At 43.1% G+C, this 14,774-nt stretch overlaps 1 protein-coding gene across 1 annotated transcript in view; it reads left to right on the forward strand.

The window, feature by feature from the left end:
* Positions 1 to 14,774, forward strand: part of BTBD16 (BTB domain containing 16) — a 29,013-nt gene that overhangs the window by 666 nt on the left and 13,573 nt on the right. The window contains exons 2-10 of the mRNA XM_082222769.1: positions 376 to 442; positions 2,529 to 2,688; positions 5,323 to 5,440; positions 6,353 to 6,429; positions 6,533 to 6,676; positions 7,013 to 7,138; positions 7,755 to 7,869; positions 9,117 to 9,186; positions 10,099 to 10,229. Of these exons, the coding sequence (XP_082078895.1) occupies positions 376 to 442; positions 2,529 to 2,688; positions 5,323 to 5,440; positions 6,353 to 6,429; positions 6,533 to 6,676; positions 7,013 to 7,138; positions 7,755 to 7,869; positions 9,117 to 9,186; positions 10,099 to 10,229 (1,008 nt within the window). The remainder of the gene's footprint in view (positions 1 to 375; positions 443 to 2,528; positions 2,689 to 5,322; positions 5,441 to 6,352; positions 6,430 to 6,532; positions 6,677 to 7,012; positions 7,139 to 7,754; positions 7,870 to 9,116; positions 9,187 to 10,098; positions 10,230 to 14,774) is intronic.

Below are 14,774 nucleotides of genomic sequence, written 5' to 3' on the forward strand. Positions count from 1 at the left end.
GTTACCATGGTTTCCAACTGTCATTTAAAAAATAAAAAAAGATTACACCAATAAAAATTCATATAAAACATTAACATTCTCATGCAAACACCTACAATTCATGCCTACAGAAAACAATGCCACCATAGCCATAAAAGCCAAAGGAAGTTTGGGCAGCCCACCAGGAGTTACCCCTACCAAAAACTAAGATATAGGGCATGTTGGGAAAAGAAAAGGAAGGGAAAAAGTGACTTACTTTTTTTTTATTTACACATGAAAGAAAAGAATCAGATTCCTCCTTGAAAAAGGGACAATGTGACATTAGGAACATTTTAGTTTTGTCTTTGTGCTCTTCCTGAATGCATACAAAATTGATGCTGTCTTTTTCACCTCCAGTTACCTGCTCTCAGCTCCCTATGTGTCTCTGGGAGGACTCTCGCCAAATGATAAGGAGATAGCTAAGGTAGGTGTGTGGGTGTTTATGATAGCTTTGGATGACTAAGACTTCGAGAGCAGAACAAAGCTGCTGGCTAGCCAATCTAAGCTACTGGTTTAACTTACTTTACAGGTCTGTGTATTGTAAAATCTATGGACTTTGGCTTACAACTCTAATGAAACAACACAGATAATCGTAGTCTTGCTAGAGCATACTACAGACAATACTTTGGGCTCATCATCACCTCCCAGGTTCTTTGCCAGGCTGGCCCAAGACATTTTGTTGCATGAGACAGAGTGGCAAATGGTGCCACATCCTACTTCCAAGTCACAGTGCAGAGCCAGCCAAGTTATTATGATATTTAAGGCAGAGAATCCCACAATGTTCTCTGCCCCCAGTTCCATTCCCACCAGTAGCATAGCATCTCTTCCTCCCCTATGTTCATTTGAGATTTTCCTGACATGCCTTTGGCCTCCTCCACTGCTTCCTTCAGGTTCCTGTTTCTTAATCCACAGCCTCCTTCCCACTTGTGACTGTGTGACTGTGCTTCTCATCTTTCCTTCCACCTAGCTGCTTACAGCCTCTGCTGATCTGAAGTCCTCTGTGAAGTTTGACCTGGTCAGATTGGTCTTTCAGTTCCTCTCACACCGACTTGTGTGGGGTAATCATATTTTATACATGACCTTTCACCTTTAGAAATGAGAATGTTTCTTAACATTCTGCAACTTCACATAAAAGTCATTCCATTGGTAGGGTGACGTAAATAAACACAGACTACATATGGGAGATACAGTGCTAACCTTTGAGGAGATACCAGGTTAAAATTTCCGGAGAAAACCCCCAATTGATAGCCATTTCAGGTGACTGACTGATCAAAATCTGGCAGTTTGAGGAGTGCATTGCATGGTGAGTTATTTTGTTCTTTTGGTGGGGGGGGAGACGTTGAAATGGCAACACCACAAGGACAATAAATTATGCTGCAGCAGATAAAAAGATGGACTGAAGACAGGTTTGTGATACTTCTTGTCCCTATCCCAAATTTTCATCAAAAAATCCATGTAGAACTTCACCAGCTCAATGGTGGGTGGATGAGTTATTTGTGGGCCTTCTCAGTTTGATTTTAAAAGAAAGAAAGAGACCAATATATTAATTCTGCAAAGCAGAAGTGTGCTTGTTGATATCACCTGGGAAATTGTGCAAGTCCCATTGAAACTCTTTTCGCTCCCTTCAAAACTCTTCCAATCTGAGGGAGAATTCTCAAATTGCTTTGGGCAATATTTTGTTGTCAAATTTAGGTGAAAGGTGTACTTTTTAAAATGACCACTTACTGAAGTATAGGCAGCAGCTTGATTTGATACCTCTTTCAGCTGTGTGGGCTCTCAGCCTGGATACTACTAGTAATTCATCTCATTCTTCCTATTCCTCTAATGTATCTACTCCTTCAAGCCCAAATGAAGGTGATTATAGTGGTACGTTGGGTTACAAATACCTCGAGTTACAAACACTTCGGGTTACAGACTCCACTAACCCAGAAGTAGTACCTCGGGTTAATAACTTTACCTCAGGATGAGAACAGAAATCGCACAGTGGCGGCACAGTGGCGGCACGGTGGCGGCGGGAGGCCCCATTAGCTAAAGTGGTTAACCTCAGGTTAAGAACAGTTTCAGGTTAATAACAGACCTCTGGAATGAATTTAGTTTGTAACCAGAGGTACCACTGTATTTTCTTGACAGTTCGTCTAGGGAGAAAGGAATGTATAGCCTTATAGCATTATTATAGCCTTACAGACCAACAGGACACAAGGGCAACATACACACGCACAACATTGAGTTACTTATTCACATTATACCTTTTATGAGGCATGGGGATATTATTACTTCATTTGGATCCCACCCTTTCTCCAAGGACCTCAAGATGGCATTCATAGTTTTCCCTTTCCTCATTTAATCCCCACAACAACTCTGTGAGGCAGGTTAGGCTGAGAGGCAACGACCGGCTCAAGGTCACCCACCGGCTGAGCTTCAGGAATAAGTGGGGATTTGAACCCTGGTCTCCTAGGTTCTAGTCTAACACTCTAACCACAACACCACAGACATTCATGTCTTTATTTAAGGTTGCAGATCCTTTGAAAAATCGTTCTTTCCGCAAGCAAGCCGGGCTCACCAATCGCTGGCAATTTCCATTCAGCCCAAGTTGTGACCTCCTGGGAATTTCACAAGTGAATAAGGCCACCCGGGTTGGTCTCAATGAGACCTTGATGAGAATGATATCAGGTATGGTCATAACTGAGAACATTGGCTAACTGTTTGATTGGAAACCCTCTCTTTCTGCTTCTGCTGGATGACTGTGAAAGCTTTTGAGCTTCTTGGTAAGGGTGAAAATAGGGCACTGCTGCCATAGAAAAGTAAAGGTAATTCCACAGTGTGTCAGTTTCTAGAACCATGATTGTCTTAAAACTATTCTACAAATCTGTAGCATTAATCTCTTGAGCGGTCTGATTGGAATTAGCACTTCCAAACTCTTCCACTAGAGAGCGATTATGCATCTGTAAGAACTTGACTGAACAAGCCCTGTATCTTTAAGTATACAAGTGTAAGGAGAAGCACGTTTTATTATTCTGTTAATCATCTCTCTCTCTATCTTTCTTAATTGATATACATTGAAGTCTACTGTTTCTGAAAAATTTTATGCATTGGCATACCCAGACAGACACATATTCTATATGTATGTGTGTACACATAAATTATATGTATTTGGGTGAGGTTCAGATTTTGACATCTTATTCACAGGTCCATTTTGGATTGGGCCCAAATCCTCTGTAATTTACAGAAATATGAAATTCCACTATTGCTGCTATGACATTCTCTGGAGTCTGAAGCCTTCTTTGCTGCCTGTCTCTGATGTGGATGGCATTCTCCATAATTCTTTGCATGCTATTGCAACTCTCACTAGAACATCCCATCCCTGCAGTTGAATTCCTTGGAAGCCTCTCTGTCATCACCCTAATTTGTGTGAAATGTGGAGCAGGCAGGGAGGCCCTGGGAGTCTCATCTACTCAGGACACAGTTCCTGGTCCAGAACAAATACCAGGGGCTGGGATTAGAGGGAAGGTTCCGCCTAATGTGATAGACAGGTCATGTTGAAGAAACTACCCAGGAAAGACTCAAAGGCTGAGTACACACCAAACCTTTATTCACATTCAGAATGCATTGTCCCTCCAAATAATAATAATAATAATAATAATAATAATAATAATAATACAGTGGTGCCTTGGGTTACATACGCTTCAGGTTACATACGCTTCAGGTTACAGACTCTGCTAACCCAGAAATAGTACCTCGTGTTAAGAACTTTGCTTCAGGATGAGAACAGAAGTCGTGTGGCAGCGGTGCGGCAGCAGTGGGAGGCCCCATTAGCTAAAGTGATGCTTCAGGTTAAGAACAGTTTAAGGTTAAGAACGGACCTCCGGAACGAATTAAGTATGTAACCAGAGGTACCACTGTAATAATAATTCATTATTTATACCCCGCCCAACTGGCTGGGTTTCCCTAGCCACTCTAGGTGGCTCCCAACAGAATATTAAGAACACAATAAAAGATCAAACATTAAAAACTTTCCTAAACAGGGCTGCCTTCAGCTGTCTTCTAAAAGTCAGGTAGTTGTTTATTTCCTTGACATCTGATAATGACACCATGTGATTGGCAAGTCACTGCCCCTGCCCACCTGTCCGATTTGGCTTGACCAATACTAATAAAAGGCCCCTGGAACCAAAAAGATTCCCCACCCCTTTTATAAAGCATTGGCTATCCATTCAGAATCACATCTCACCAAATACCAGCTTCATCCCTAAGCGCTTTTGCGTGGCTATAATGTGCTCGTGAACTATGATAATGCCTCTTGCTTGCCTGGATGAAGAGGTGGGTGGGTGGGTGGTGGGTGGGTGTATCTAGACATCACTGATCTTTTTGTGTGTGGAATGTAGCACAAAAGTAATTCATAACTGTTGCTCCACCTCAACTTGCAACCACTTTTTGTATCTGGTCCTGCCCCCAAGTGGCATGTGGCCTTTGGAAAGTTCCTGGTGTGGGAGTGCAGCCCTTGAGCTGAAAGAGATTCCCTTACTCTGATGTGCACTTACATGTTAGTTAGATTACTCTAGGATCTCTAAAGATGGAAATGTCAAATATAGAAATATTATATATCTTACTATATAATAAAATTGTAAGGAGCTCGGCAGACACGTGAGCTGCACCTGGATGACAGAAGAGCAGGCAGGTGGCCCAGGCAGGCAGGTAGGCCCTTCCAACTCAACAATCCTACAATAGATTCCTAAACTCCAAGCATATCAAGCAGTTGCTTTACCTTTCCTTTACTATATGTGAAATTTTTGTATGAATGGGTGACATCCTATGATATTTGCTTACCTGCAGAAATCCACTTGTGGAACAGGACTTCCCATTTTTCTTCCTCACCCAACCCCAGCCCTACACCCTGTTCCCAAGGGTCTCCCAATTCTGCAAAGCAGGGGGAGTAGAATAAGGAGGAGTCTCGTCGTTCAATTTGTACTAAACTGGACTCCACCCTGTTTATTTAAATATGTGTTAACCATGTTTTGTCAAACTATTTCAGGATGGTATACAAAAGTGTGAATTAAAATACACACACACAACATATAGACACAGTTTTAAACCAGCAAATAACTATGATAAAAGCCAAAACCCAAACGACAGAAGACAAAACTAGAAGAAACACAAATAATCTTTGGTGTGAAAACACTAGAATGCCTGGGCAATAGGTAGGAAGGTCTCCACCTGGTGCTATAATATGAACCATTTGATACTTGCTTTCCATGGGCAAAAATACATTGCATTTTTGTTTTGTTTTGTTTTGTTTCTTTAATCCTCCAGCTGACACCCCCATGTCTGTGAGTCCAGAACAAGAGGACCGGAAGGAAAATGGAGACTTTCAGAATGCGTATGATTTGAAGCATTTGCCAAGCATTCCAAAGCACAAGCATAGACCCAGGTAACTGCCAAATGCCCCTGACATATTGAAACTTGGTAAACGGCCTTCAAAGTGGAATTTCCCCATTCTGTCAACCACCTGCATCTCCGCTGTAAACAAAGAAATGGTGTGCATGCATGCATGTGTTCTGGAACTTCCCCACCCCTCCACAGGCCCAACAGACACCACCTGCCCTGTGGGAAGGAAGAGGAAAGAGAGGAAGACCAGCAGAGGCAGCACCAGGGGCTGCTCCATTCAACTTTCCCCTCTCCCACTGACAGAAGGTCATCTGCCTTCTGTGGGACTGGTTGTTTTGTTTTGTTTTGTTTTGTGAGCGTACGAGTCTTGGTGTAGCTGTTGTGTTTCATCAATGTCGTTGGCTGCTTTGAGGACTCAAGTTTAAAAGCAGAATATAAAGCTACTAAATAAATAAATGTCCTGTCCCACCCCCCGATACAACAGCACCAGCAAGAGCCAATGAAGTCTTATTGCGGGTGTACTGGTGGGAGCACTGATTTGGCTCTACTGATCTGCCAACTTCTCAATTATCTCCCTCTTCTCCCCACAAGAAAGTGGCAGTGCTCAACTGCCAGGGGGCTATGTTTGTAGTGCCTCCCTCTGCTACCTCATCCAGTACATTTCAACTTACAGCAGCGGTAGCCCAAATGGTGCCCTTCAGATGTTGTGGACTACAATTCCCATCAGCCCCAGCCAGCATGGCCAATGGTCAGGGAAAGTGGGAGCTGGAAGGCATACCACATTGGTCTTACAGTCTTTTTCAGGGGAAAGAAAACATTATTCCTTTCAAGTTCACTGAAACATGTTGATTAGCTAGCATTTTGTAACCACAGATGCAACCATTTGATATGCATGAAAACGGAACAATTCTAAGTGACTTATATCTTAGCTTCTTGTTTCTCTTTCTCCATTGAGGGTTTCATCCCTGCACAGAACTCCAAATGAGAGCCTGTTTTCTTACACGCAAAAGATCACAGAAGGCATGGAGGCAGGTGGGTAGCACTGCTTGAGACCCACAGGCTGCTGGAAGTGGCCTGTCATCTCCACAGAAGCAGCTCCAGTTTCACCAATCTGTCTCTCTCTCCCCACCCTCAGATGTAACCCTGGAGTGCTTGGGTTTCCAATGGGAACTTCATCGCATGTACTTCTTCAAATCTCAGGTCCTCTCACAGCTTCTTGCTGCGGCTGTTCAGAAATGTGACTTACAAATAACAGAAAGCAAGCCCCAAGTCGAGAAAGGTACTGGAAGCCATTCCAGAGATGTGTTTATTCAGCCATTCGATCGATCGAGCCAGACATATAAGTCACATTTTGTGTGTGTGTGTGTTTGTTTAAAGTATTTTTAGGCCACTTTTCTGGGCGAATGCCTGTCCAAAGTAGCTTCCAATCAAAAACAACAAACGATAAAAAGACCATGACTACAAAAATTTAAAACTGAAAACTACCACTCAGCAGCACTCCCCCTCCCTTTTTTTGTTAGAAAAACTGAGGTGGAAAGAACATAATTATGCTTATTGTGCCTTTCATGACATAAATCCCATACTAGTCTTCCTTCATTTCTTATGCTTTTGGCAGAAACCAGATGTTATAAGCAGCGTCTCTTGAATAGTCGCAAAAGCAAAGAAATCCTCAAACAGAAGAAAACGATGCCTAGAGTCACAATTGCATTGGAGGTTAATGATCCAGACGTCACTCGAGTTGGTAATCTGTTTTTACTTTCGATATGGACACTAGCTACTGATAAAAACAATATAAGTTGGCCATTTTCGGTAGGTGTTAAGATTTTGCCCTGAAAGGCTACGTGAGGAGCTGAGGAAATAGGTGAGGAGTCTCATTAGGGCACCTGCCCTGCCAGAAGTGGCTCCAGATGCCTTTTGCTGACTGAGAAGGAGGACAAGATGGCGCCCTGCTCCTTCCCACATTGGCTCTACTGAAAGCTTGAAGATTGGTGACAGAACAACATCCTCCACCATGCTGGAAAGTAGCAGGTTACTTTAGGGGGTGGGGAAGGTCACAGCTCTGTGGTCCAACAGAGGGGAAAGGACAGAGGGCTCACGAGATATGGCTGGCCACTTCTGCCAATACCTAAACTTGTTTGGTATTACACTGCTGTTTACAGTTATATACATTGAACAGCTTGCCTGTTATAGGGAGAGGGGGCAGACCCACAGGTAATGCTAAGTCCATAGCACAGTATTGCCATTTCACTGTATGGGAATTCAGATCAGGGGACAAGAGGGAACCATTGCCCTGCACTTTTAAGGCTTGATGAATTTACTGGTGTCTTTATTTGCATCTCCTGTTGATGTGAATGAAGCCTTTGCTGTTGCAATCAAGAATTTATACAACTCTGAACTCGAAGTGAATGAAGAAGATGTTCTGGGAGTCCTGGCTACTGCAGAGGTATTACAGTTCCCTAGCCTGTTCCAGAAGTAAGTAGACATTGGCGCACCATTGGCTTTAGATGTGGGGACTGGATTGTATAACAGTACAAAACACTGGCCTCACTGCCTCATGACTTGGTTCTGTGAAATGTCGGTTTTTGTCAAGCATCTGGTGTTGTGCATCTGGAAGTCATGTACAAAGAAACATTTGCGCAGCTCAGCTGTAGGTCTGCCTACCAACTGTTTGCTTAGGCATTTGCTGCTCTGCAGAGCATTGTGGCACTAGTTACATCGCACAAATAAATCAGTCGAGCAGGATCTCTGGCCATTATTAGTGACTCGGGTGATGTAACAGTGTTTTGCACCTCTCTGTAGCCCAAGTTCAAAGCCAACGTTATAGCATTTCTTCTTGGCAGAATTTTCTGTGTCTCTTGGCATGACCATCCTAAATTAGGCATTATTAGAGTGAGAGAATGGTAGAAAAATGTCCTCCTGTCACCCGGCAAAAGCACAAGTTGACGCCCTTAGCCTGCCAAGAGATGTGGAATGAATCATCTGGGTTGTTGTTTTACTGGAAGAGTCTCCTATATTTTTAAAACTGCCTTTTTAAAAAAAGAGTTCTGACTGAGCTTGACATGCAAGTCTTGGCAAAGACCATTTTATCTCAGTAGCTGATGAAATCAACATATTTTTAGGACACAGTCATATTTCTTTTTCATACCCATATAGACATATCCACATAATTTGAGCATAGAATTTTCTTACAATACCCAAACGCATAGCAGACAGGCAAACAAATTTCCAAAATGCTTAGCAGAGTAGCTGGAAGTAAGGAGTGTTGCCTAGGAATTACAAGATCATATAATGAATTTCACAGAATGGTTTTTAATTCTGTTTCTTTTTTTGTGTGTGTTTTTATTTATTTGCAAGTCATGTTGGTACCAACCCTCAGATTGTTTTAAATATAGGTCACATCCATTTTGGCCTTTTGGGGACAAACATTGCTCTTCATCAAGGGCATTGCCATATAAATAATTAAATTGTTTGGTGATTGGCCATATAAATATTTATTTTAAGATGGTCCTTTCCTACTGCACTACTGTTGGAAAAGATGCTGCTGTTTGAACTGGGTTGGGTTGGGTTGGGGGGCAGAACCCAGGTGTGGTAGCAATGATATTACTGAAGCTTTGCCCAAGAGATTGGTGAATTGCTCTCCTGCTTCTTTTTCTCGATTTCTTCTCCCCTTATGCTCACAACTCTCATTAATAGCCTTTTCTCTCTTCCTGCCTCCCAAGGTGTGTGCAGGTTATGAGAAGAAGCATTTGCCCAGCCAGTGTCTGCAGCTATTATTCTGCAGGCTGCAAGGTGAGCTGTAAACCTGATGGATTTGCATTTAGCTGAGCCTGGTGAATGTTCATGGACCTACTTGTTGCTAACATTTGCACCTCTGACATTTTCTAGAGCCCTCTGTGCATGCTTGGCATTTCTCTGTAGCAACTGGGCTTCTGTTTTCTTGATCTCATTCCAACACCCTCTGATTGCCTCTGGGGGCGGGGCGGTAGCCAGACAACTTGCTTCTATGCATGCATTGAACACATGAATGGAGGTTTGATAGGACACTATCTGCCACACCCATTCGCTTCGACCTCTTACCAAGCGCACTGAGAGCCCCATGTTCAGTGTTCATGTAAAGGGAGGCTACATGTTTGCACTGACTGTGTAGCCACTGGGGACACAATCTCTCTCTCCTCCCTCCCAGGTGCGTGGGCTGTGGGTGTCTGAACACCCCATTAGCGGCACAGGAAGGAAGTTCTTGAAGAAATATGGCCTGTCTCCAAGACAGAAGATGATAATCTTCTGCAGAACAGTGACAGAGGAACACAACTGGGTTTGCCATTGAGTGCAGACTCAGCAGGAAAATAAGAATTTAGGATGAGACTGCTGGATCAGGCCAAAGCTCACCCAATCCAGCAATCTGTTCTTCTCACAGTGGTCACACAGATCCCTAGGGAAGCCTCCAAGCAGAACTGCATTGTAACAGCACTCTCCGCACTTGAGATTCCCAGCAAATGGCATTGCTTCTGACAGCAGCAAATCTGCACAATATGTGAATTAATCGTATTCCCACTATACATTTTAGGTGTGCACTTAAAATCCAATATTTTTAGTACTTTTAGTTTCATTCTGCATATGATGTCTCCATTTCCAGTTTCCACCACAAGATGGTCCCAGAGTTCAGAATTTCTTTGACACTTTTCTCCCCTCCCTTGAAATCAGTATCAGCAGCCCACCTTGATCACTGAATGTGAAAGATGGATAGAGGTGAACCTTGTCGCACAGCTTGGCTCTCAGATTCACCTGCGGCAGCTGCCCCTGGAACTACTGCAGAAAGTGATCAGATCTTCAAGGTCAGAGGGACGTGCAGTACTTTGTTCTATAAAAGGATGTTTTGAGGAGGCAAATCAGGACGAAGGCTTAATAAACAGGTCTTTGAAGGGTTCTGCTGTCTAGGAAGCTACAGGAAGTGGGATCACAAGTCAGTTGGGTTCTTTTCATTGATGAAAATGGAGAACAGGAGTTCTGAGGAGGGCAAATGGATACAATGCTTTCATAGCAATTCAGTATATATCGGGAATAGATATGGCCCTGCCAATATATATTCTGCAGCACTGCCTTCTGCCAGATACTATATACATCATAGGCATTAGTGTTTTGGGGCTTTATGTATTACTGTTCATATACTTATATTCCTCCCTTTCAGATTAAAAAAAATCTGTGTGGCTTTCACATTAAAATAATATAATAATATGCACACATTACAACAAGAGCTATAAAACAGGAGATAAAGCAGCATAAAACTCCCCCCCAAAAAAAAAAATTTCCAGGAGAAGTCAAAAGGTCCCCATTCAGCAGTGAATATATAGCAGCCCATTTATAAAACTGAACCTCCCTGAATAGGTCATTTGATAGGCTAAGTGCCACTGTGGATAAGCCTCTCTCTGTGTGCTGGCTCTGGATGAGGAATTTGAACTCCCAGTTCAGGAACTCCCATCCAATAGCTTTAATGGATAAAACAGGTTGGGACATAGGCAAGGCACAGGTTACAAGGTGCAGCAGGTACACAAGAGGTATAAGCACGTGGCTAAGTGCAAGCTAAGACATTGATCCAACATGTGACGGGCTCCCTGCACCTTCTTTTTGAAGAGTAGGGCAGGCGCAACTCATAGTGCAACAAGTGGTTGGCATCTTGGGACTGGGCAAGTATATGGGCACTCATTTGAGTGGGCTGGGTCTGTGAGGTTTGTTCATGTTGGTGTTGGCGTCTCTCTTGTCTTTGGACAGTGGTGCTGGCACTGGCTGGGCTTCCAATTTACTCTCGGTCACCTCCACAGAAAGGGGAGGAAAGGGTTAAACCTCCCATCCACATAAACAGCTGCTGATAGATATAATTGGTTAATGTTTTTGAGTGTCCACCATCCAGTCATTTCTTAAGAGGTCTATAAACAGTCATTCGCCTAATCCACCCAAGCAATAAGTTGGAGAGGCCCAGGTGCTAAGCTACCGTATTTTTCGCTCTATAACACGCACCTGACCATAACACGCACATCATTTTTAGAGGAGGAAAACAAGGGAAAAAACATTCTGAATGAAACAGTGGATGTATCATTTTTGTGCTTCATGCTGTGGCCACAGACATGTGATCTGATGGTGAATTTGGGCTGACCCAATGCAAAGATCCTGAGGATCCATGTGGATCCATGCTTTGTAATCATGTTTTTGCACCATTGCAGCCCCAGACAACAGTGGGTGCGTGATTTGGGGGGGGGCAGGCTGTAGCCATGGACATGCTATGTTCTCTGGTGGTGAATTTGGGGGTGACCTAATGCAAAGATCCTGAGGATCCATGTGGATCCATGCTTTTTAGCCACATTTTTGCACCATTGCAGCCCCAAGCAACAGTGGGTGCATGATATTGGGGGGGCAGGCTGTAGCCATGGACATGTTATGTGCTCTGATGGTGAATTTTGGGGTGACCCAATGCAAAGATCCATGTGGATCCATGCTTTTTAACCACATTTTTGCACCATTGCAGCCCCAGGCAACAGTGGGTGCATGATTTTTGGGGGGCAGGCTGTAGCCATGGACATGCTATGTGCTCTGATGGTGAATTTGGGGTGACCCAGTGCAAAAATCCTGAGGATCCATGTGGATCCATGCTTTTTAACCACATTTTAAGTGGGGAGGGAAGGAAAAACACAGAAGGGCTAAGAATGCAGGAGTGGGTTATAACGGGAGGGAGGAAAGGAAGGCAAAAGTTTCCCCCACGCACCTACCCAAGCCAGCCAGCTCTCTCTCTCTCTCTCTCTCTCTCTCTCTCTCTCTGTGTGTGTGTGTGTGTCTCCCACCTGCATGTTTTCAGCAGCACCGGAGCACAGAGAGGAAGGAACGGCACTCTGCTTTCCCCTCTTCTTGCCTGGAGGGGAGGGGCTTTCCCTGCTCTTTGTTCCGTTTCAGCAAACACAGCAACGAAACAGAGGGGGTGGGCAGTAAGACCCTGAGGCAGAATGCAGGAAAGCAGAAACTTCCTCTTTCCAGGTTTCCCTTCTCTGTGAAGCACGGTTTGATTTTTGCCCGATTTTTCGGCTCCACACACATTCGCTCCATAACACGCACAGACATTTCCCCTTCCTTTTTAGGAGAAAAAATCTGCGTGTTATAGAAAGAAAAATACGGTATGTGCTTTTCAAAATCACAGATTTGATGGATGCTATTTCCTCACTCATTTTGGTAAGCAGGAATGATCAGGTGCAACCTTTGTTTGGAGAAGGAACTTTTAGTACAGAGGGAACATGCCCATCAGATGAAGGCTATTGACTCTTGTGAGCAAAGGATTTAGCAGACATGACGGTTGGTTTTCTTTGGATTCTGCCACTTCACAAGTTGTTTTTAAAATGAAACCTTATATTGACTTGACCAGAAGTTCTCTGTTTTATGGCCACTGTAATTGCTTTCTTATGAAACTCACTGTCCTAGCGGATGTGTTATGAAGCAGCAACCTAATTCCGGGGAAAGTCTTACTTAACTTGAGCAAAACAGATTGTTTTTACGCCTATGACATGTCACACTGGGAATTTACGTCTGTGACATGTCACATTGGGAGTAAGAGCCTGCCATGTGAATTAGATTTTCTGTGTGTGACCTAGCTTTGCTAGTGCGTTAACATTTTCTCACGTGGATTCAGCAGGTTTCCTCTGATTTGCATAATGATTTCAGGTATCATTTGAATCTGCTTTAGATCTTTGGCTCACCTCTGTCCACTGTCTAGTCCTGGCTGGCAGTGGCTGCCCAGTGCAAGGTTTTTCCCCTAATGCTCATTGATGCAGTGAAGGAGGCACAATTTTCACCGATAGTGGGGGAGGCTTAAATATTTTGTCTTCGCATGTTGCATTCCTGAGAACAATTGTCCCTCTTCACCTTCTGTTTTTTTTTGTTTTGTTTTTTTTAAGCACACAATGTGTTTGCTAATCCCATAATTATTAAGGCCCAGAGATTTTGTCAAAAGTGGCAATGGGGGCTTTTTGCATGCAAAGCACTGAGCTTCTGAAATGAAGGATGTGCATTTGTCAAAACAACTACATTTGACAATGTTTCAGATGTGGCAACACTGTGCCTGCCCTTGTTCTATTCTAGTGATGGAGGTCTGGAGCTAGATAGGAGTCAAACAGTGCATATTAGCAAATACACGCCCCCCCCCAAAAAAAATAAGATGTAGGGTCAGCAAAGAACGCTTGATCATCATGACAATTCAGTTGCAGTGAGCACAGATGCCAGTTCCTGTTCTACAGGGAAGGCTATCACAGCAACATAGGAACTCAGTAAGAACGTAGCAGCCTCATACTAAGTCAAATCATTGGTCCATCCAGCGCAGTATTGTCTACAATGATTGGCAGCAACTCCCAAGGGTTTCAAAGAGGGAGCGTCTCCCAGCACAACCTGGGGATTCTGGGGTCCTGGGACCCTTTGCCACCAGTATAGATGTACATCCACTAGGGATGGAGGAGATATTCAGTACACATTTAAAGTCAAATCTATCAAATATAATAATAATAATAATAATAATAATAATAATAATAATAATAATGTGATGAAACATCAAACATTTAAAACTTCCCTAAACAGGGCTGCCTTCAGGTGTCTTCTAAATGTCTTCTAAAATTTGCACTTTCCAGAACAATACGTGAACAGGTACATGCACTTATTCAAATTTCATGAAGTTCTCCAAGCAAACAATGATTACAAAAATGCATATATCAGTGGGAAAGTGTGTGTGGAAATGAAGATACGAGTGAAAATACATACAAAAATGCAGTATCTTAGGAAGGATTGCTTTCAAAAAATGTACACATTACTCAAAACTGCGTATTAAAATGTGTTTATTAGGAGAAATTCACACTAAGATGCTGATGAATTTTCAAGAGGTTTTTTTTAAGGCAAATTGCTGCAAAATGTGGAACATTGATGACAAATGAGTAACAGAGAGAACCAGAACTGACAGACCTTTCCAGCCCTAGATCCCACTAGGTCCCACGGTCAAGGCCATTCTCCTAGTTCCCACTTGATCACACAGCTATGGGGACATTAAATGTCTGTGGTTGAGCATTGGAGAAGATCTGTTCCTTGTTCCTGAAGGTAATCAAAATCAGATATCTGAGAGCTGTGCTATATCAAAACTGAGAGTTGATGAAGGGGTGAGAAATAAATTATTGCTGCTTTCCCACCACCATCCATTTTAGATTCTTGCTTCCGCTAAAACACTTGGTGGCTCCCAGGGGCAGCTATAAGCTCCTTGTTTTGCAGATTTATTTATAGTGTTTGGACAGAATGTCTGCTTTTTGCAAAGATCCCTTTACCAATGACTTTTAAAGACTGCCTGCTTTTACTTCCAAAATGTT

The sequence above is a fragment of the Podarcis vaucheri genome (genome assembly GCF_965113315.1).
Source record: "Podarcis vaucheri genome assembly, chromosome: 5".
Lineage (NCBI taxonomy): Eukaryota > Metazoa > Chordata > Lepidosauria > Squamata > Lacertidae > Podarcis > Podarcis vaucheri.